The 22,689-nt window shown below is 41.5% G+C and overlaps 1 protein-coding gene across 8 annotated transcripts in view; it reads right to left on the reverse strand.

Annotated features, from left to right (window-relative positions):
- The window catches only part of FNDC3A (fibronectin type III domain containing 3A), a 219,804-nt gene that overhangs the window by 8,402 nt on the left and 188,713 nt on the right, over positions 1 to 22,689 (reverse strand). For all 8 annotated transcript variants that reach the window (XM_038410965.2, XM_038410958.2, XM_043504514.1 and 5 more), the window contains 8 exons: positions 20,309 to 20,427; positions 18,961 to 19,066; positions 18,431 to 18,606; positions 17,219 to 17,332; positions 14,027 to 14,176; positions 4,763 to 5,046; positions 2,234 to 2,443; positions 769 to 935 (listed from right to left, as the gene is read on the reverse strand). In XM_038410965.2, coding sequence (XP_038266893.1) covers positions 769 to 935; positions 2,234 to 2,443; positions 4,763 to 5,046; positions 14,027 to 14,176; positions 17,219 to 17,332; positions 18,431 to 18,606; positions 18,961 to 19,066; positions 20,309 to 20,427 — 1,326 coding nt within the window. The remainder of the gene's footprint in view (positions 1 to 768; positions 936 to 2,233; positions 2,444 to 4,762; positions 5,047 to 14,026; positions 14,177 to 17,218; positions 17,333 to 18,430; positions 18,607 to 18,960; positions 19,067 to 20,308; positions 20,428 to 22,689) is intronic.

Raw genomic sequence — 22,689 nt, forward strand, 5'->3', positions numbered from 1 at the left:
ATCTGAACAGTGAGAGAGAGCTGGGAGGCTGGGTGATTCTGAGACTATGTGAGAGACTACTGAAGAGACTGGGTGGTGGGTTGAGTGTAGTAATCATTTTAGAAATTCCTCAACAATACAAGGGAAGGAAGGAGCAAGTGATGACATACAAAGGGGCCTCAGATGAGTTGGTCTATAGGTGTTCTGGATGGATCTGACCCAGCCCTGCTACCAGGACACCAAAAATGCTAGATTCCAAGAAATGTTTCCAGAAGGAATACTGCTACAAATGCCTAGCCAAACTTACTTCTGACGTCACAGAAAGTTAAATGTGTACCCTAAGTGTATGGAAGGAGATGTGTAATTTTGGTGATTTGTGTTCAAGTCTGACAAAAGGCGGTCAACCCTGCTTTAACTGAAAAATTACATGTCCCATTAAGTATGGAGCTGCTGCTGATACCTTCATAATCTATGTATTTTAATGCACCCATTATGGAGTCTCTGGATGCCACAATGTATCGTGTTTGTTTAGTGCACATTAAAGAGGAATTGTTTAAACCTCATAAAAATAATTAATTGAATAAAATATGATCACAAACTCCTTTCTATTCAGCTGAGTTTTAATTTTTTTTTAAAAAAGCCCTTAACTTGGATTTGGGACATAAACTACTCAGCACTGCCCCTTAACTGCAAGCTTGTTTATACTGAATAGGGCTAGTAGTACTCATTTATTAAGTAGTGAGAAAAATGACATTACAGTTAAATGACAAGTGAAAATACAATGCTTACCTTTCAAGGCAGCTGGAACAGATTTGGTAGTCGTGAAAATGTACTCTTGAGAAAGTGGACCTTCGCCAGCTTCATTACAAGCCTGAATACAAAATTTGTAGGATGTTGACTCAATGAGTCTTTGTACTTTGTATGTATGACATGGTCCTCTATATAAGGATATAAACCTGAAAGTAAAAATAGTGATTATGTAAACAGATTAAATAGATTCCAAAGTAGTCTGCATGATTTCTATTTGTGTTTTAAATTCCTGGAATTGAATAAGAAGCTCATAAATACTGATTTCCAAATTAATGTATGGTCTTTCAGTAATACAGAACAATGAGCTCACTTTTCAATAAGCAGTGACTGTTGCTGGTCTTATTTCTTCTCTGAGTGGAAAAGGGGGAGAGCTCTGGATTAGTTTAGTATGTGGTGCTTTCTATTATCACTGCTCCCCTATCATATTCCTGCTTTTCAAAAGCGAGTTTGTCTGGATTTTAGCTACCTGCTCCTCAGCAGTATTCCTCACTAGCTCTAAGAAAGGATCATGTCTCTATGGTTCCCATTGCTCTTCCACATTTTTGTGGGGAAGGTGTGCTATGGCCCAAATCTCAAATCTGTGTGAGAAGGATCTGTCACAGTTGCAACATACATTTTTGTCCCAGTCTGATGGGTTTTTCTAGATTGGTCACACTCTTGTGTCATGATGCTGGAGCAGGTCAGTTTCACTGGCCCGTCTGTTTGATTTTCAGTCTCGGGGGTTCTAATACTGGTTTTGTTTCAGAGGGAGTGGAGAGGTTTTGTTACCATGTTCTACTCCTGTTCATTTCTGAGTTGGGGTGCAAACATGAATTACTTTTTGGTGGCGATGGTGAATTCCCTACTATGTGGATCTCCATTTCTGTTTATTCCTATGTCAGGGCAGGTTCCACTTGGTAGATCCCTACTTTTGTCCAGTTTTCAAGCTATCGTATGCTCATACTATGGTAGTGTATGTGGTGCGGTGGTACTATGTGTTTTGCTATCTAGGGAAAAGTGGTGCAAGTAAAAAATTAATGAATTTAAATCCTTAAACTCCTCACCCTGTAAAGAAAGCAGCAACAAGGTGAGAACTCACCCCCCATTACCCAAGAGGCACATCAAGTTAAAAGAATTAGCTCAGACTTAGTCAACATAAATACTTAACAAAACCATAGAAAACAGAAGAGCCTGGTGGCACAAGCCATCTCATCTTCACATCAAGCTCTTCATGTTTAACCTTCACTATGAAAACCTTTCAGTTTTAATGTCTTGCACCTTCTAATGCTGAACATCAGAGTTTCCCCTTTTCTTCCCAAGATAGACAACTTCTTAAATTCATTTTAAAATTAAACCAAAGGTATGGTGTCTTCTTCCATGATGCCTTTCTGATACTTCCTTATCCATTAAACAACACCATGTGTAACGCAGAGCACATACAAAAGGAAGTAATATTAGTGCTAACCTTCCATTCTTGTCTTCCATTTGAAGGTGGTACTGAATGGAGTCAGTTAATGCTTTTGAAGTTCCCTCTCCCCATTTTAGCTTGAGAGTCTGAGAACTGTATACAGCACATTCCAGGCGAGGTGGATCAGGAGGGAGTGGTTTTGTTTTCAGTTTAATTGTGTGGCTGAAAGGACCTGCTCCAAGACTATTTAGGGCTTGAATTCGTATTCTAATAATTAAAAAGAAAAAAATTATCCATGTAAACATGAATACAGATTTAAAAGGATAATTGATTAATTCTAGGACTCATATTCAAGAGTCTTACAGTAGAGAATAATAACGTCATTGAACAGATACTACTTTTTATGATATACATGTCCCTTACCACGAAGAGCTGTTGGATTTAGTCATAAATACTAGTGAATGTGCATTCATCTTGCAGTACTTTAAACAACGTATTCTATTAAAAATAAAGAATACTAACGTAAGGGTCACCATATAATGACAGGCAATAAAAGTTCTAATGTTTCGATACTGGGACATTAAGTGATCCTAGTTCAGCACAAGAACTTATATTTATAGAAAGCCATGATCTTCTGAGTCCCTTCCAATTACTGCATATTTTCATTATACCTGATAAATGAAGTAATAAGCAACAGCTAAACATTCAGCTTTCTCCGATAATAAACATCCATGTTAGGACCGGCCTTAAGAGAGTTGGGGTGGCCAGAGAGAAATTCTGAGAGCCTCCCAGAACTGAACAAATTCATTAAAAAAGGAAGGGAATATTTGGGCTGCCACCAGTTTTTTCTCTTGCAGGGAGCTTGCAGTGGTGCTAGTATCACTGGTAGCGGCACAGTTGGTCACTCCCAACAATGAATTATCAAGGGGTCCACAAGAAAAGAGGGAAAGAAAACAGTAAGTCAGAAGACTAAGAGCTGCGAACTTTGCAGACCATTGTAATTGTGATAGGGACTAGGAATCTGTGATTTTTCAGGAAGTCAATGTTGCAAATATTCAATCTCAGGAACAGGTTTACAGTTTGAAGGTCTGTGACTCAACGAAGAAGATTAGAAACTTATTTTTACAAAACAAAAACAGAAAATAGCCCTGAGATTTAAAGAGCATAGAAATCAGGGGGACACAGCTGCAGGCTTTATGGATTTCAAAGGTAGCCTTGATTAGATCAACACTCCATGACTCTAAGCCACCTCATTTTCCATTAAAATATCATACATTCATGTCTGTGTGTTTTGAAAAAAATCAATGTTTGAGCAACTGCAAAAAAAAAAAAATCCAAGCTCTGAGCATTCTAAGGTCATAACTGCAAAATGTTGGGGTCCCTTTGTGTGCACATATTTAATTCCTTATATATCTATCACTATAGAACTGTTTAATTTTGAGTATGTTAATTAGCATACTGTAGCACTGGCGACCACATATTTGAGTTTTGTTTATTTTCACAAGAAGCTGGCAGAGTTTATCAAATCTGTGATATAAAAGTACTTGTGTGTCTAAGTGCAAAAATATCTTTGCAGTGTAAATTTCCAGTTCTTTGGTAAATTTTTTTTTACAATTTCTCTTAATGTGGCAGGCAATAGTTTTTTCAATTACTAATATAACAGTTTTAAAAGTAATAACAACATAAAAGTATTTTATTTAAAAAAAATATTAAGGGTTACCCTGGCAGTCTGTAATGAACATCATACTCATGGGATGAAACCTTGGCCCCAATGAAGTCAATTCGAACTTTGCCATTGACTTCAATGGAGTCAAGATTTCACCCAATATATTTTAATGAAGAGGTTCTGTGGTTGTAACATGAGCATAGAATGCTATTCTACTGTAAAAGTGACTAAAGTGGCACGGTGGAATTCTGTGTTCATCATCTTTTAATAACTGCCATATTAAATGTAACCGATTTACAAGGAAAAAGGATATTTTCTGTAACCATCACTTTTGCAGACACCACCTGGGATCTCAAAGTTATGCTCTCTGTGCCTAAATGTATCACCCCCAGCAATAAAGGTTTTGCAGAAATTGCATCACACTCTGTAACAACCAGGCATTAGATCAGAAATGGAAAATAATGACAAATGGACACAGCAGATCAAATGACACACAGTCCTACCATGGACAGATCTTACTTAATTTGACAGATACCTTAGAGGTCTATCTTTTTTCAATACTTCGGCAAACTATATATGTATAGCTTGTTCCATGATAACAAAGTCTCACTGAATTTGAATTTGCAACCAGAACTTTGTTAATCAATATGAAGTTGATGCATGAATGGAATTAGATTGTCTTTTTCCAGAACTACATTGGTTCTGCCATCCTAACAGGAGCAAAAATTTGGTAGACACAACTGAATGCCCATAGTGACCAAATCTGTTGAGTTCGTTACATAGTCTCTTTTCTGACCATAACTACATACTAATACTTTGATAGGGCGGTAGCAATTAGAAGCAATGTGGGAACAAAAACAATAGATTATTTTTCTTCTATGTAAAATGCTAAGGAAGCCACACCACTTTGCACAGCATACCTGTATGTTGTGTCTGGCTGCAAATTGTCTATGAAATAGCTTGAAACCTTCCCAACAGTTACAGGCTGTTTTTCTCCATAGTCTATGCTGTAGCCAAGGATTTCAGAACCATGGTCACAGGGCTTTTCCCAGCTTATGGCAAGGCATGTGGAAGGTGAATAGTGTGGACTCTCCACTTCATCTTCACTTCTTCCCTGAAGACAAGTCACAACTGCAGGTACCGAGGCTGGCGTCATGCATACAACTACTTCACTGAAAGGTCCTGCGCCTGTAACATTCACTGCCTGCAAATGCAATGTAACATAAGAATGGCGATACTGGATCAGAATAATGGTCCATCAACTCAGTATCCTGTCTTCCCACAGGTGCTTTAGAGGGAACAAACAGAATAGGTAATCATCAAGTGATCCATCCCCTGTTGTCCATTCCCAGCTTCTGGCAATCAGAGGCTAGGGACACTCAGAGCATGGGGTTGCATTCCTGACCATATTGGCTAAAAGCCATTTGATGGACCTATCCTGCATGAACTTATCTAATTCTCTTTTGAACCCCATTACAGTTTTGGATTTCACAATGTCCCCAGACAATGAGTTCCACAGGTTAACTGTGTGCTGTGTGAAGAAGTACTTCCTTATGTCTGTTTTAAACCTGCTGCCTATTAATTTCACTGAGTGACCCCTGGTTTTTTGTGTTATGTGAAGGAGTAAATATTTCCTTATTCACTTTCTCCACACCAGTCACTATTATATAGACCTCTATCATAGCCCCTCTTAGTCATCTCTTTTCCAACATGAAAAGTCCTAGTCTTTTTAATCTCTTCTCATACTGTTCCCTACCCTTAATCATTTTCGTTGCCCTTCTCTGTATCTTTTCAAATTCTAAAATATCTTTTTTGAGATGGGGGCGACCAAAACTGCATACAGTATTCAAGTTGTGGGCGTACCATGGATTCATACAGTGGCATTATGATATTTTCTGTCTTATTATCTATTCCTTTCCTAATGGTTCCTAATATTCTATTGGGTTTTTTGACTACCACTGCACACTGAGTGTATATTTTCAGAGAACTATCCACAATGATTCTGAATTCTCTTTCTTGAATGGTAAGAGCTAATTTAGACTCCATCATATTGTATGTATAGTTGGGATTATGTTTTCCAATGCACATTACTTTGCATTTATCAACATAGAATTTCAGCTGCCCTTTTATTGCTCAGTCCCCCAGTTTTGTGAGATCACTTCGTAACTCTTTGCAGTCTGATTTGAACTTAACTATCTTGAGTAACTTTGGATCATCTGCAAATTTGCCACCTTACTGTTTACCCATTTTTCCAGATCATGTATGAATATGTTGACCAGCACTGGTCCCAGTATAGATCCCTGGGGGACACCACTATTTATACCTATCCATTGCAAAACTTGACTATTTATTCCTACCCGTCATTTCCTATCTTTTTATGAAAAGAAAAGGAGTACTTGTGGCACCTTAGAGACTAACAAGTTTATTTGAGCATAAGCTTTCGTGAGCTACAGCTCACTTCATTGGATGCATTTGGTGGAAAATACAGTGGGGAGATTTATATACACACACAGAGAACATGAAACAATGGGTTTTATCATACACACTGTAAGGAGAGCGATCACTTAAGATGAGCTATTACCAGCAGGAAGGGGGGGGGAAGGAGGAAAAACTTTTGTGGTGATAATCAAGGTGGGCCATTTCCAGCAGTTAACAAGAACGCATCCGATGAAGTGAGCTATAGCTCACGAAAGCTCATGCTCTAATAAATTTGTTAGTCTCTAAGGTGCCACAAATACTCCTTTTCTTTTTAAGAACGTCTGAGGAACAGTGGAGGGTGGGGTGGGGGGGGGAGAAATAACATTGGGAAATAGTTTTACTTTGTGTAATGACCCATCCACTCCCAGTCTCTATTCAAGCCTAAGTTAATTGTATCCAGTTTGCAAATTAAATTCCAATTCAGCAGTCTCTCCTTGGAGTCTGTTTTTGAAGTTTTTTTTGTTGAAGAATTGCCACTCTCAGGTTTGTAATCGAGTGACCGGAGAGATTGAAGTGTTCTCCGACTGGTTTTTGAATGTTTTAATTCTTGACGTCTGATTTGCGTCCATTTATTCTTTTACGTAGAGACTGTCCAGTTTGACCAATGTACATGGCAGAGGGGCATTGCTGGCACATATCACATTGGTAGATGCGCATGTGAACGAGCCTCTGATAGTGTGGCTGATGTGATTAGGCCCTATGATGGTGTCCCCTGAATAGATATGTGGACAGAGTTGGTAACGGGCTTTGTTGCAAGGATAGGTTCCTGGGTTGGTGGTTCTGTTGTGTGGTTGCTGGTGAGTATTTGCTTCAGGTTGGGGGGCTGTCTGTAAGCAAGGACTGGCCTCTTTCCCAAGATCTGTGAGAGTGATGGGTCGTACTTTAGGATAGGTTGTAGATCCTTGATGATGCGTTGGAGAGGTTTTAGTTGGGGGCTGAAGATGATGGCTAGTGGCATTCTGTTATTTTCTTTGTTGGGCCTGTCATGTAGTACATGACTTCTGGGTGCTCTTCTGGCTCTGTCAGTCTGTTTCTTCACTTTAGCAGGTGGGTACTGTAGTTGTAAGAATGCATGATAGAGATCTTGTAGGTGTTTGTCTCTGAGGGGTTGGAGCAAATGCAGGTATATCATAGAGCTTGGCTGTAGACAATGGATCGTGTGGTGTGATCTGGATGAAAGCTAGAGGCATGTAGGTAGGAATAGCGGTCAGTAGGTTTCCGATATAGGGTGGTGTTTATGTGACCATCGCTTATTAGTACCGTAGTGACCAGGAAGTGGATCTCTTGTGTGGACTGGTCCAGGCTGAGGTTGATGGTGGGATGGAAATTGTTGAAGTCTTTTAATGAGTTACTTATCCATGAGAAGAAAAGGAGTACTTGTGGCACCTTAGAGACTAACAAATTTATTTGAGCATAAGCTTTCGTGAGTTACAGCTCACTTCATCGGATGCATTCAGTGGAAAATACAGTGGGGAGATTTATACACACAGAGAACATGAAACTATGGGTGTTACCATACACACTGTAATGAGAGTGATCAGGTAAGGTGAGCTATTACTAGCAGGAGAGCGGGGTGGGGGGGAACCTTTTGTAGTGATAATCAAGGTGAGCCATTTCCAGCAGTTGACAAGAACTTCTGAGGAACAGTGGGGGGGGGTGGAGATAAACATGGGTCATTACACAAAGTAAATCTATTTCCCCATGTTTAGTCCCCCGCCCCTCCCCCACTGTTCCTCAGACGTTCTTGTCAACTGCTGGAAATGGCCCACCTTGATTATCACTACAAAAAGTTTTCTCCCCTCCCCCCCCGCTCTCCTGCTGGTAATAGCTCACCTTACCTGATCACTCTCATTATAGTGTGTATGGTAACACCCATTGTTTCATGTTCTCTGTATATATAAATCTCCCCACTGTATTTTCCACTGAATGCATCCGATGAAGTGAGTTGTAGCTCACAAAAGCTTATGCTCGAATAAATTTGTTAGTCTCTAAGGTGCCACAAGTACTCCTTTTCTTTTTGCGGATACAGACTATCACGGCTGCTACTCTGAAACTTATTCATGAGAGGAGGTCTTTTTTATCCCATTCCTGCTTACTTTGCTTAAGAGCCCTCTGTGAGGGATCTTGTCAAAGGCTTTCTGAAAGTCCAAGTATACTATATCCACTAGATTACCCTTGCGCACATGTTCATTGATCCCCTCAAAGAATTCTAATAGATTGGTGAGGCATGATTTCACTTTACAAAAGTCATGCTGACTTTTCTCCAACAAATGGTGTTCATCTATGCACATGATAATTCCGTTCTTCACTATAGTTTCAACCAATTTGCCTGGTATTCAAGTTAGGCTTACCAATCTATAATTGCCAGGATCGCCTCTCGAGCCTTTTTGAAAAATTGGTGTCATATTAGCTATCTTCTAGAAGATGATTTAAATGATAGGTTTCATACTACAGTCAGTAGTTCTGTAATTTCACATCCGATTTCCTTCAGAACTTTTGGGTAAATCTCATCTGGTCCTGGTGGCATATGTCTGTTTAATTTATCAATTTGTTCCAACATCTCCTCTATTGACATTCAATCTGGAATAGTTCCTCAGATCTTTCACCTAAAAATAATGGCTCAAGTTTGGGAATCTCCCTCACATCCTCTGCAGTGAAGACCAATGCAAAAATTCATTTCACTTCTCCGCAATGGCCTTATCTTCCTTGAGTGCTCTTTTAGCACGTCAATTGTCCTGTGGCCCCACTGCTTGTTTGGCAGGCTTCCTGCTTCTGATGTACTTAAAAAACTCTTTGCTGTTAGTTTCTGAGTTGTTGGCTAGTTGCTCTTCAAATTCTTTTAGGCCTAATTATACTTTTACACTTGACTTGCCAGAGTTCATGCTCCTTTCTATTTTCCTCAGTAGGATTTAACTTTCAATTTTTAAAGGATGCCTTTTAGTCTTTAACTGCTTCTTTTTCTTTGTTGTTTGTTGTGGCACTTTTTGGCCCTCTTACTGTGTTTTTTAATTTGGGGTATACATTTAATCTGAGCCTCTATTATGGTGTTTTTAAAAAGCTTCCATGCAGCTTGCAGGCATTTCAGTTTTGTGACTACACCTTTTAATTTCCATTTAACTAGCTTCTTCATTTTTGTGAAGTTAAATGCTACTGTGGTGGGCTTCTTTGGTGTCCAAGGACATTAAATTTAATTATATTAATTATATTATGGTCGCTAGTATCAAGCAGTTCAGCTATATATTTTTTTGTTGGACCAGATCCTGTGCTCCATTTAGGACTAAATCAAGAATTGCCTCTCCTCTTGTGGGTTTCAGGACTAGTTAGCAGCCATTTATGGTATCAAGAAACTTTATCTGTGTATCCCATCCTGAGATGACATGTACCCAGTCAATATACGGATAGCTAAAATCCCCCATTATTATTTAGTTTTCTATTTGTATTGCTTCCCTAATCTCCTGGAGCATTTCCTAGTCGGGTGGTTGGTGGAAGATCCCTACTGTTATATTCTAATTATTCATGGCATTTCTATCCATAGAGATTCTATGGTAGTTTGAGTCATTTAAGGTTTTTACTATATTTGATTCTATTCTTTCTTTCACCTACAGTGCCACTCTCCCACTAGCGTGGCCTACTCTGTCATTCCTATATGTTTTGTCCCCCGATATTACCCTGTCCCATTGCTTATCATGGTTCTACCAAGTTCCTGTGATGCCTATTATATCAATATCCTCATTTAATATGAGGCACAAAGTTCACCCATCTTAGTATTTAGACTTCTAACATCTGTATACAAGCACTTACAAAATTTGTCACTTTTTAGCTGTCTGCCATTATGTGATGTAATTGAATGGGACTCTTTCATTTGACTGTTTCTCGTCATCTCCTACCTGTACTTTATCAACTTCTATCCTCTCTTCCACACTAGGATATAGAGAATCCCTATTAATAGATCTTCCCCTAAGGGATGTCTCTGTCAAACCATGTGCTTCTCCGCACCTGACAGTCTTTCCCCCAGACCTTAGTTTAAAAACTCTTCTACAACCTTAAATTTTACATGCTAGGAATTTGATTCTGTTTTGGTTTAGGTGGAGCCCATCCTTCCTGTATAGGCTCCTCCTTTCCCAAAAGGTTCCCCAGTTCTTAATAAATCTAAACCCCTCTCCCTATGCTATTGTCTCATCCATGCATTGGCCTAGGCTAGGCGGGGACTAGGAAGGCTTGTGCTTGCCTTTCTTGCCACGCTTCCTCAAGAAGTCCTGGCTAGGCCGGGGAGGGTAGAAATGCTGCTGGGGTTGGGCCTTAAAATGTTTGCGCTGGGTGGTCGGTGTATGGATGCCCAGCAATTTCATCATTGCCTGAGAATCTTTTAGGCTGTGAAGCCTGGAATCTGTTTGCTCCACAGACAGGCCCATGCCATCGAACGGCAGGTCCTGCAGAGTTTGCTGCACATCCAGGGGAAGCCCAGACATCATGAGCCATGAGCTTCTCTTCATGTCTGCACTGTCCACTGCAAAGAGGTCCGTGCCCTTGTCCTCTATGGCCCCAAACTCATCCCTGGACTCCCTGGGTAGAAACTCCTTGAACTTTAACATGGAGCTCCAGGAGTTAAAGTTGTACCTACTCAGGATTACCTGCTGGTTGGCAATCCTGAGCTGGAGCCCCCTGGTCCAGTAGACTTTCCAGCTGAATAGGTCCAACTTTTTAGAGTCCTTAGACTTTGGGTTTGGACCCTGCTGCCCCCACCTTTCATGCTAGTTTACCGTGGCCACCACGGGCTGAGCAGGGCTGCGGGTGCATATACAAGTACTTCTACTCCTTAGAGGAGACAAAGTAATTTCTTTCCACTCCCTTTGCAGTCGGGGGAATGGAGGCAGGGTTTTTGGTGTTAGCCTGAATCGTTTTAATGAGAGGCAAAGCCACCCTCGATAGCTCCTGGAACCAGGATGTCCATCATCGGGCCCTCTGGCTCGACAACCTCTTTGGCCTGCAGCCCCATGTTGTGAGCCACCCTGAACTACATGTCCTGGTGTACCCAACTGTTGATAGGAAGCGGCCCGGAGAAGGAAGACCCCGCTACTGCTTGTGCAGGGAGGACGAAGACGATGCTAGGGGAGGACACAGGGCCCTCTTGGCCATCTGGAGCCCTGGAGATGTCCTGCTTGGTGCCAGGCTCCTCTGCGACAACTGCAGGTTCTGTGCTGGTGGTGGGCATGGGATTGGGAGGTGGCTGTGCAGCCCGTACTGATGTAGTCTCAGAGCCTTGAGGGGTGGGACAACTCGCAGCTGCCGGGGGCATTTGTGGTTCCGATACCATTGAGTGGGGGCGTCTGGATGAGTGCCCTGGGTCTGGTGGTAGGCCCAGAGAGTCCAAAAGGGCCACTGAGCTGGCTTCTGCCACTGCACCTGCTATGGCACTGCACCCATGTCCTACTTGTGGCAGCCTAACCTGCACCAGCTGTGCTGCGAATAGTGTGACTCTGCCTCCGATGATACGGACCTGGAGCGTTAAGGCCATGGTGATGCCGAGCAAAGCGGTGCCAGGGATTGGTGCAGTGAGTACGGTGCCGGGGAGCGGTGCCACAATGGGGAACGGTGCCGCATTGAGCAGTGCCAGGATGGAAAGTGGTGCCGGGATGTAGAGCAGCACTGCGACTGAGATTGGTACAGTCCGTCCGGTGCAGGGGACAGGTGCTGTGTTGTCTGCAATGACTGGTGCCTCGAAGACTGAGTCGGGGACCGTCGTGGGGAGCAGTGGCGCAAAGAGCAAAGCCCGGGAGATGGTGATCTCCTCCTCATCATCGCCGGCTTGCCTCTAGAACAGGGGTTGGCAACCTTTCAGAAGTGGTGTGCCGAGTCTTCATCTATTCATTCTGATTTAACGTTTCTCATGCCAGTAATACATTTTAATGTTTTTAGAAGGTCTCTTTCTATAAGTTGATAATATATGACTAAACTATTGTTGTATGTAAAGTAAATAAGGTTTTTAAAATGCTTAAAGAAGCTTCATTTAAAATTAAATTAAAATGCAGAGCCCCCCGGGCCGGTGGCCAGGACCCGGGCAGTGTCAGTGCCACTGAAAATCAACTCGTGTGCCGCCGTTGGCACGTGTGCCATAGGTTGCCTACCCCTGCTCTAGAAGATGCCCTGTATTGCGGCACCGGGGTCCTTAACTTGACTGGCCAGGGACTGAGGAGCCATCATGGCAATTAAGTTCCAAGTGGCCTCAAAAGTGTCCGGGTTGATGGGAGTTCTATGTTCTCCACCCGGCACTCTCGATCAGGAGAATCCAGCAGTACTGGACTCAATGCCCCTCTCCTGCGGGGCCAAAGTCAATGGTGTCATCTCCTGTGCTGTTGGCACCAGGTGCTCCTCTGTCGGATGCACTCCGGCAGCACTATCCAATGCAGTGGTTCTTGGCGCGGACGAACATCCCCTGTCCATTTTCCTGTGCTGTTTATGTGGCACCGAGGAATGAGAGTGGTGCTGCGCGGCCTCCATTGGCTTTGGTGCTGGGGAGCGCCAGGTGCCGAGGGACTCTATGACTGGAGTCCTTCCTTGGCACTGTCTCATGCACGGAGGCCAGGGCACTCCACATGAAGGAGCTCGACGCCAGATCCTGCCAGCCCTGTGCCGGTTGCGGATGAAGGGCTGCCTCTATCAGGAGTTGTTTGAGCCTGAAGTCCCACTCTTCCTTCATCCTGGGATGGAAACCTTTGCAGATTTTGCACCAGTCTGTTTGGGGCGTCTCCCCCAGACACTTGAGGCAAGAGCCATGGGGGTCGCCCATTGGCATGGGTTTATGGCAAGTTCCACAAGACTTACATCCTTGGGATCGAGGCATGCCCCAACCCCAAAGGGGAACAGGAAAATTGGGGTGGGGGAGAGCCCCCACTACTACAACAACTAACACTATCTAAGAACTTTAAAAAAAACTATTTACACACTAAACTAGCTGAGACTAGAAAGAAGGGAGTGCTTGCAAGAGCAAGCAACCACAGTTCCAACAACTGTCACTGGTGGTAAGAGGGAACTGAGGAGGCACCAGGTTGGCAGGGTCCTATACTCACCGCCATGGAGGCACCACTCCAGGGGGCTCCACAGGCAACCTGACGGGTGCTGCTAGTGGAAAAACCTTCCGATGACTGTGCACATGACACGCACTCACCTAACTGGAATCAAAGAAGCACCTGCAGTTCTGCCTGTCTTACTGACTCTTCGTGTGGAACTGGAAGCATTTCAGCAAATGCCACCATGGAGGTCCTGGACTTGAATCTCTTACCTAGCAGCCTAATTTGGCCTCCAGGACCTCTTTGCTACCTTTCCCTATGTCATTGGTACCTACATGTACCACGACCACTGGTTTTCCTCAGCACTGCACAGAAACCTGTCTAGATGTCTTTAGAGATCTGCAACATTCACACCTGGCAGGCAATTCACCATCACAAACCCATATATATATTTCTAATGATCAAATCCCCCATTACAATTACTTGTCTCTTCCTAATAACTGGGATTCCCTTCCCCAGAGAGGTATCCTCAGTGTGAGAGGATACCGTGACATCATCTGGAGAGACTGTCTCAATTATGGGACCGTTTCTCTTCGCTCCACTTTGATGTTCTCCTTCCCTGAGAAAGTAAAATAAATATTCATGGAACCACTGAGATCTGTGAATAGCAGGATACCAACAGTAAGTCTTCCTCTTTACCTGAACCCTGCAGTAATATATAGTTGCAGGCAAAAGTCCTTTCATTTCATAACTGAGTCCAGTCCCACAGTAACAGATCTGCATGCATCCTTCCACACTGCCCCACTCCAAATGGTATTCTGTGACATCGGCTCCATTATTTACTGGGACCTTTAAAGTTAACAGAAATAATTAGGACTTTAATTCATTGTCTAAAAATCAGACCAAACTCACCAAATCTTGACTACTTTCTCTATAAAACAGTAAGAAGTAGGCCAGAAAGCTGTAGAAACTGCATTTCCACAGAAAAGTCACCCTACGGTAGCTTCAGCAATCTCCAATTTATTACAGTACAAGCAAAACACTGCATTATTTTATTGATCTTAAGCACATTAAAATACTAATGGATAATGTTCATGGTGGCAGAGTATTATATGTGGAGCAGTAACTGCTTTTTCAGTTGCTTAAATACTGAAGTGACACTAAGTGATAATCATAAAATCTATTAAATGCGGATATACTTCAACATGATTTCTCTTAAAGGACTAGATTACAAAAAATGAAATAAAAATTATTCTCTTCTTTCATGGAGGACTTACCAGTCTAAGATATTGCTTTTCACTGAGGATATGCTATAATGAATCATTGCACCAGGGCAGTTTTTTTTGTTTTTTTGTTTTTTTTTTTTTTTTTTTAAAAAGAATCATTATTTTAAGAAGTGGACTATATGCAAAAGGAATGTGATTGAACTCAAACAACTTTTTTGAGAATAGTGTTTGATGTCCAATAGCTATGATTGGCAGAAATCTTTGTCTTCGATAATTTACAATAAATTGTGGCATATTCTGGACTATTTATAGAGTACATTAAAATTGTTAAAACACATTTAGGTTGCAAAGTCAAACACTAGAAAGTTAGGATGCACCAAAAGCTAGGTTGGCCATGTAAACTTTAATTCTGCTCCTTTTTGTGTATGCATCATGATACAGTATTTAAATATATGATTATATACTACTGTTTCCAGAGGACCACTGTTGCATTCAGGACACAGAATGGACAATCCAGGAATGAGGCAGCCGTCCAAATATTTTTATTCTCATTTTTCAATTAGTGGCTCCATGCCTTACTTACTGCTCAGTGTTCAAAGCCTATGAACAACACAGAATTTTTTCTCATGGTATTTTTGATCATGGTACTTATAATTGTTGCACAGACATTAATTAATTTATCTAAATTACAAGAAGACAGAATTACTTTTCCCATTTTATAGATGGGGAAATTGAGGCAAAGAGGCTTGGCTGAGAGCATACACTGATTCAGTGGAAGGGTCAGGATTAAAACTCAGGACCTCCCGAGTCCCAGTGCTATGCACATTCCTGCAGACCAAACTGCCTTACTGCCAGAAGGGCTGAGCATCCACAGCTGCCAATATCATCGGTTGCATTAGTGAATGCTCAGCACTTCTACATCTCAGTTTGCAGATATCTTAAGTTGGGCACCCAGTAAATAAGGAACATACAATTAAAATTTTGGTTTAAATGGCTTGTTTGACATCATATATGAAGACTGTGGCAGAAGTAGGGATAGAACAGAGTTCTCCTCTAAGGCATTCACAGGGGTAAGAAGGAACTGAGAGGGCGTAGGCCAGCGGCGCCTGATATACCAGCACGAGTGCGGCACTCAAGGGAGCACCACTGCCTGCCCTACAGATACCACTAAGGCAAAAACCTCTGACGACCGCACCCATGGGCATGCACACCTAGAATGGAATTGACATGAGCAAGCACCTGAAGAAGAATTAAAGACATTAGTTGTTAGTAGAAAGCCATTATCCATGGAGGCGTGGAAGTAGGAAAGAGGCCACATGCTGGGTTCAGGGAGAGCTAGTCTGGCTCTTTTCTCCCCTTCTCTCCCACGACATGTGAGGAGCTCATTCCCCATGTGGTACCCCCAGAGGGGACATAAGCCACTGGAGCTATGTCCTAGGTCCAGCAAATGTTGTCGGAGACGGGGCGGGGGGGTACCCTCTCCTGAGGAGGATGCCTGCTCCTTGAGTCCAAAGGCAATGTGGGCATCTTAGATTACAATGTTCTTATGCAGTTATTATTTTGATTTGTTGCCAAAATTTTGCTGACAATGCAAATGACAGAAGAGAATGGTGATTTTCAAAAATGTATCCATCTCACCCAAACCTAAACCAAATTTCATGAGACAAATAAAAGACACTTCTCTGGCCCCAAGACTTTATCCCTGCTGAATTTTAAAGTCCTGTTGCAAACAATGAAAGTATTAGAGATTCTTTTAAAAAAAAGTTTCAAGACTCTTTCATGAAAAATGTTAGGCAGCCTAAATATAAAGGTTTCTAGCAGCTTTCTCCTGTAATGTGGGATTCCATCCAACACTTAATGTGTTTGTTATTTATGCTCACAGAGACCATGTTATATAATATGAACTTTCCGTGTGGGCTTGTGCAAAAGTATTGTAATTTTTTTTTTTTTTTTGCTTTTTAAAAGTGAACATTTTATAGATACAAAAATGCATCTGAAAAGTCTTAGGCCTTTTTGCATTCCTCTACAATGCTAACTCCCAATCCAACAGTAAGCAATTTTTTTAAATGTTAAGAGTCCTCCCCCACCCTTCAGTGACAATCTTTTTCAAATTTAGTCTTGATGAGATTTATTTTGCTTGCTAAAAATCACACACCTGAAAACTGGGAGGTTAACAGATAGACCCTTTGCTACACTATATAAAGTACAAATCAGCTTAGAAAAGTGGTGAGTATAAAACAATCATTTGTATCGTGTGGCTATCTGGGTTTTCTGCAAAGGAAGATAAACAAATGGTCTTAAAAATATTAAAAAGAATCTGCATCAAATTCATACTCACAGTGTAGCACTAATGGAAAAACCCATAATAAAAACAAAGGAACAAGAGGACATTGGGTGTCGAATTTTGAATATGCGTAGGTCATTTAGCTACAAATAGTGTATAAAGGAAATAGCAAATTATGCTTCGAGGACTTTTATATGCTATGTTTAAGTTTCAATGTAAAGATAACCCATAATCAGGCAGCTTGTTTCTGTTTTGTTTTGTTTTTTAAATCCTGTCTTAGCTACAGTTTAGGCTTTTTAAAATGGAAAGAAGAATGTAAAAGGTAACAACCATAAAACATAAAAAAAGCCTAAAATACACAGCACAACAAAATATTCCTACCTCCCAATACACCTGTGCACATGTTGCCGATCTACACGTTACTTGAGGGGGTTTGCACTGATCCGGTGGTCCAGGGGCTGTAGTAATTTCACATTTTTCTGAATAGGGTCCAAACTATTAAAAATAGGTCAAAATAATTACTACCATGTTTTTAAATAGAAGTTTTGCCCACAGTAGCGGTATATACTATTAGTGTTTAACATTCAGCATCAAATATTGTGTGACTATAATTTGTAAGATGACTTGTCATGACTTCAGGGTTCATTTCTAAGTTTGAGCATTCTTCAGAACTACTATACTATTCTTCCTCTACCGGAGATGTAGTGAGAATAAACATGACAATTTACACTCTGTAACTTAGAAGAGCACATTACTCTGTAAGTCACAGTTGCCAGGTTATATATGACAGCTAACCTATAACAGAGAATATTGTACAATTGTGTATTTATTTAAATTTAAATGAAACAGAAGACTCCAAATAGGCTATAACTATAATTCTTCCTCTGGATGTCAAAAAGTAGTTAAGTATTCATGACCTTTGCTTCTCGCCAACATTGACAACTAGTGACAATCGTGATAAAGATTTCTGTGAGGTGGACTCCTGTACGTTAACTGAACTGAGATGCCCACTTATTTTACTTTTAAATTAAGGCATTGGCTATTTAATAAAATCAAATATTTTAAAGCAATGGTTGATTTTAAAACAGTTAATGTAACGTTAATGTCAAAATATAGGGAACCAGAGAACATTTTCTTACACTTTGTAAAGTACACACTAATAGATAAAAAACACAGGAAAAAAATGTAATAAAATGCTAGTTGCTATGCTCCAGAATGTGCAAAACTACAGTATATAAAATCATTTACCTACTTACTTCACAGGGGTGTTATGATAATTTATTAAAGTTTGCACAGTGCTTTGAATAAAGGTTACATTATCAACATTATCATTTAGATTTAAGTATTAATTAGATGTTTTCTCTTTCCATCATCCAAACAACCCAGGCTTATTCAAATTGTTCTTTAACTGTTGGGTACTACAGTGCTCCAGTAAATCATCTGAACTAATTAAATTTACATTAAGAATTTGCATGACAAAATATATATATAAAATATAATATATTCTTAATATATACATATTTTGAAAACAGCAACATGCATAAAAATGATTGCACTCTATGTAACTCATTTGATTTCAGACTGCCTCCTTACCCCAGCTTTGTTAGCTGCTCGCAGCCTAAAGCTATACGTCTTTCCAGGAAGAAGATTGCTTACGGTGCATTCAACATCAGAGCCTTGGTAAACTTCTCTTTGTTCATCCGTTTCCACAGAAGACATTTCCAGACCATAACAGGTAATAGGTGATCCACCATCTGCTAGAGGTGGTCCTAAAAAATAGGGAAAAGGTTTATATGGTTTTAAAAATATATCAGCACATTTTGATTTCTCAGGCTATATCTATACTATAGACTTCTGCCAGCTTTGCTATGTCAGTTAGGGGTGTGATCTCTGACAGCAGTCCTTAGCATAGATGCAGCTATACTGGCAAAGCTGTACTTTTACCTCTACAGCTTGTTTTATTCGGGGGGGGGGGGGGGGTTACTATACTAGTACAAAGCACAGCTTTGTTGATATAGCTGCATCCACACTTGGAGAACTTTGCAGCCATACTATACTGATATACCAACATTGGTAAAGCACACCTAGCATAGACTTGGCCTTATAGTCACAATAACAATTACCCCATCTCAGCTGAATTTCTTTTGCTCTTGGTCTACCCTGTAGTCTGGGAGGTTGGCTTGGACCAGGAAGCACTGCTGGTGTCTGCACCAGTAAAGAATCAGATGCCTGTAAAGAAAAAATTGACAAAAGCCTTAATATAATTGGGGGCATTTTGACCTTACCTCAAAGAAAATGAGAATACTTTGAACTACAAATAAATATCATAAATGTCATAAAAATCAATGAGGTAAAATATTGATAAATATTTCCATGCACATCCAGGTTTAGGAGAAGATCTATAAAAAGAAATCAAAAAACAAGGGACAGTAGGAAATACATACAATTTTTGCACTGCTGTAACCATGTCAATTAGGGATATGATTTTTTTTTATTGATATAGTTATACTGGTACAAACCTAGTGTAAATACAGGTATGCCAGTATAAAGGTGCCTTGCACAAGTATAGCTTATGCCCCATCCCACAGAGGAATAAGCTGTATCAGTTTAAACATTTTTATACGGGTATAACTGTGTCCATACTAGAGGTTGTACCACTTTAACTATCCCAGTATAGGTTTTGCTGTAAACAAGGCCTGAGAGAGAAGTAAGTAAAAATTGTTACCAAAAAGTAGCAACGCTTTTTTTGATAGCAAAGTTGAATTGTCCACTTTTGTACTGCTTTGTATAATTAAATATGCAGTAAACATCCACCTCCAATTTGGGGGTGTGCACAGGAATGCACAGCATACCCCTTGTGCAGCACGGAATCCCATTCCACAAGAGTTCACTGCATATGCTCAGGCAAGGGCAGGCTAGAGGATCAGCGGTTGTGCCGATCTGCCAATGCACACTGTTGCACAGGGATCAGAGGTGACTGCAGCGCACTATTCTGAGGCCTGAGGGAACATTCATTCCCTGCCCCACTGTCACATGTATTCAGCCCAGCTATTTAGACTGGGTGCTAGAATGATGATTTGGCTCTTGGAGAAATGAATATTCACATTGCTGTGCTGAGTTAAACAGATATTTCTTTAAGAAAGTTTTATTGTTTCCAATAAATCACATCAGAAAAGTAGGGCAATTATATTGTCATGTTTTCTGTAAAACTGAATAGCAGCTGGAATAAGTAAAACATTTGTTGACAGAGAAATATTCACATTTTATTTCTCTAAGAAATGGGAGCAGAAACTCTAAACTTTGGTCAAAATCTTCTGAAAAATTTCTTGAGTCCCCAGTTATAGATACTGTATTACATATTGGTTGATTGATTATTCTACAACATTCAATGTTCCTAGCTTGACCATCCTTAAAGCTAAAGAAATTTTCCACAAGTGTCACATTTATATATAAAATATCAGATAATATTACCGCACTCTGCCCTCCTTCCCCAGTACAGTATACACGTAAGCGATAAGAGCAGCCTGGATGTAGTCGATCACACAAATGTTCCCTAGCAGCTCCACTGTATATTACGTCCCAGTTGTTTCCTGAAAGGTTAAGAATTAGTGTGCAATGAACCAAGGTGCAATTTTCAGCATTTCAGTATCAGACTTAGTAGGTATCCTAACTTCACTAAGCAAACGTGTGTGTCGTTTGTCAGACAAATTCAAAGCTTGCTTCGAATTTCCTGGAAATGATCTAATTATCTCATGACGATAGTTTCCTAGACAAATTTGCATAGATTTGCTGAAGTGAAATATCTCCTTTATCTGGCATACCCATTAACTAAGATGTACAATTTGTATTTAATAAAGCAGTTTAAATGTGCTTACTGGTCTAGTAATAACATTATAACTAAATAGATGGAAGAAAAATAATAGACGAGCCCATGGAAAAGATACTTTAATTAAATCATATGTATTCATTTTACACAGCAAGTCCATACTTCCTAAAATTGAAGTCTGATAAAGCCAGCCTGATGCCTGAGCAGTAGGAAAGGGCTTGCAGCACCTGAGATAAAAAGAAGTTACCTACCCTTTGTAACTGGAGTTCTTTGAAATTTTTTATGAATCTGTAAACTTGGGGATCGTACTCTATGACTGGAAAATTGCTAACATAGTTCCTTTTTTTAAGAAAGGGAAAAAAAGTGATCTGAGAAACTACAGGCCTGTTAGTTTAACCTCAATTGTATGCAACGTCTTGGAACAAATTTTGAAAGAGAAAATAGTTAAGGTCTGTTTACCAGCAGGCCCAGGGATTGTCACGTGGCCTGCAACACCACAACATCTCTTTGGACTTGGGACCTGGATCGACCTTTGACCAGCCAGTCATCAAGGTACGGGTAGATCTGGATACCCCGACATCCGAGGTAAGTCGCTACTACCAACATGCACTTGGTAAACACCCTCGGTGCTGTCGCTAGTCTGAAAGGGAGGACCGCAAACTGGTAGCGGTCCGATCCCACCGTGAAGCGTAGGAAGTGCCTGTGTCCTTGGAAGATCACTATATGAAAGTACGCGTCCTTCAAGTCGAGGATGGCATACTAGTCTCCTGGATTCTCAGAGGGGATGATGGAGGCCAGGGAGACCATGCGGAACTTCAATTTCTTTAAGTATTTGTTGAGGTCTCACAGGTCCAGGATGGGCTGTAGACTGCTCTTGGCCTTTGGGATTAAGAAGTACTGGGAATAGAACCCCTTGTTGCTGTATGCGTGAGGAACCTCTTCCATTGCACCCAGCTGCAGCAACCCTTCTACCTCCTGCATGAGGAGACTTTTGTGAGAGTGGTCCTTGAAGAGGGATGGGGAAGGAGGGTGAAAGAGGGGTAGAAAGAGGGTAGAAAGGAGGGTATAATCCTGTGCCACTGTATTGAGGACCCAGCAGTCCAAAGTTATGGTGGTCCATGCCGGGAGGAAAAAAGAAAGGCGGGAAAAATAGATCCAGGGTATAGTCTGGTAGGTAGCCCTTGGGCGCACCCTCAAAATGCCGCTTGCTCCCATGCTTAGTACTTGTTGAGCCTGCTTGGGCAGAGGCGGGTGGCATTTTTAGCCCCCGCTCTTTTTGTGGGATGGCTCCTGCCGGGGTTGGCTCCCTTGGCCCTGAGATGGCTGCAGTTTGAACTGCTTACGGACTGGACCAGGGACATACAGTCCTAGAGTCTTCAAGGTAGTGCAGGAGTCTTTTAACCCAGGCAGCTTGCTGTCCGTGTGCTCTGCAAACAGGGCCTGGACGTCGAAGGGGAGGTCCCGCATCGACTGCTGAGCCTCAGTCAACAGGCCAGAGAGGAGCAGCCAGGATACCCGCCGCATGGAGATGGCTGAGGCCAGGGTGCAAGCTGTCGAGTCTGCTGCATCTGAGGCTACTTGGAGGGCCGCTCTGGCCGCAGCCGTGACCTCCTTGAGGATCGCCCAGAATTCCTTCCTGAACCCTTCGGGAAGCGAAACCTCAAAGTTGGCCGTGGCCTGCCAAATGTTGTAATCGTCACAGCCAAGGAGGGCTTGGTGGTTGGTCACTCTCAATTGAAGACTGGAAGACGAATACATTTTTCACCCAAACAGATCCAATCTCTGAGTCTTTATTTTTGGGCTTGGGCCTGGGTTGCCCCTGCCTCTCCCTTAACAGCCTCAACTACGAGAGAGTATGGGGCAGAGTGGGTGTAGAGATACTCATGGCATTTACCTGGCACAAAGTATTTACATTCAGCCCTTTTTGCAATGGGGGGCAGGGAGGAGGGAGTTTGCCACAGGATTAATAATTTTTGGTACCCCTTCATGTAGGGTCAAAGCCACCCTAGCAAGTGCCGTGGAGCAG

This window comes from Dermochelys coriacea, chromosome 1 (assembly GCF_009764565.3).
Source record: "Dermochelys coriacea isolate rDerCor1 chromosome 1, rDerCor1.pri.v4, whole genome shotgun sequence".
NCBI classification, from domain to species: domain Eukaryota; kingdom Metazoa; phylum Chordata; order Testudines; family Dermochelyidae; genus Dermochelys; species Dermochelys coriacea.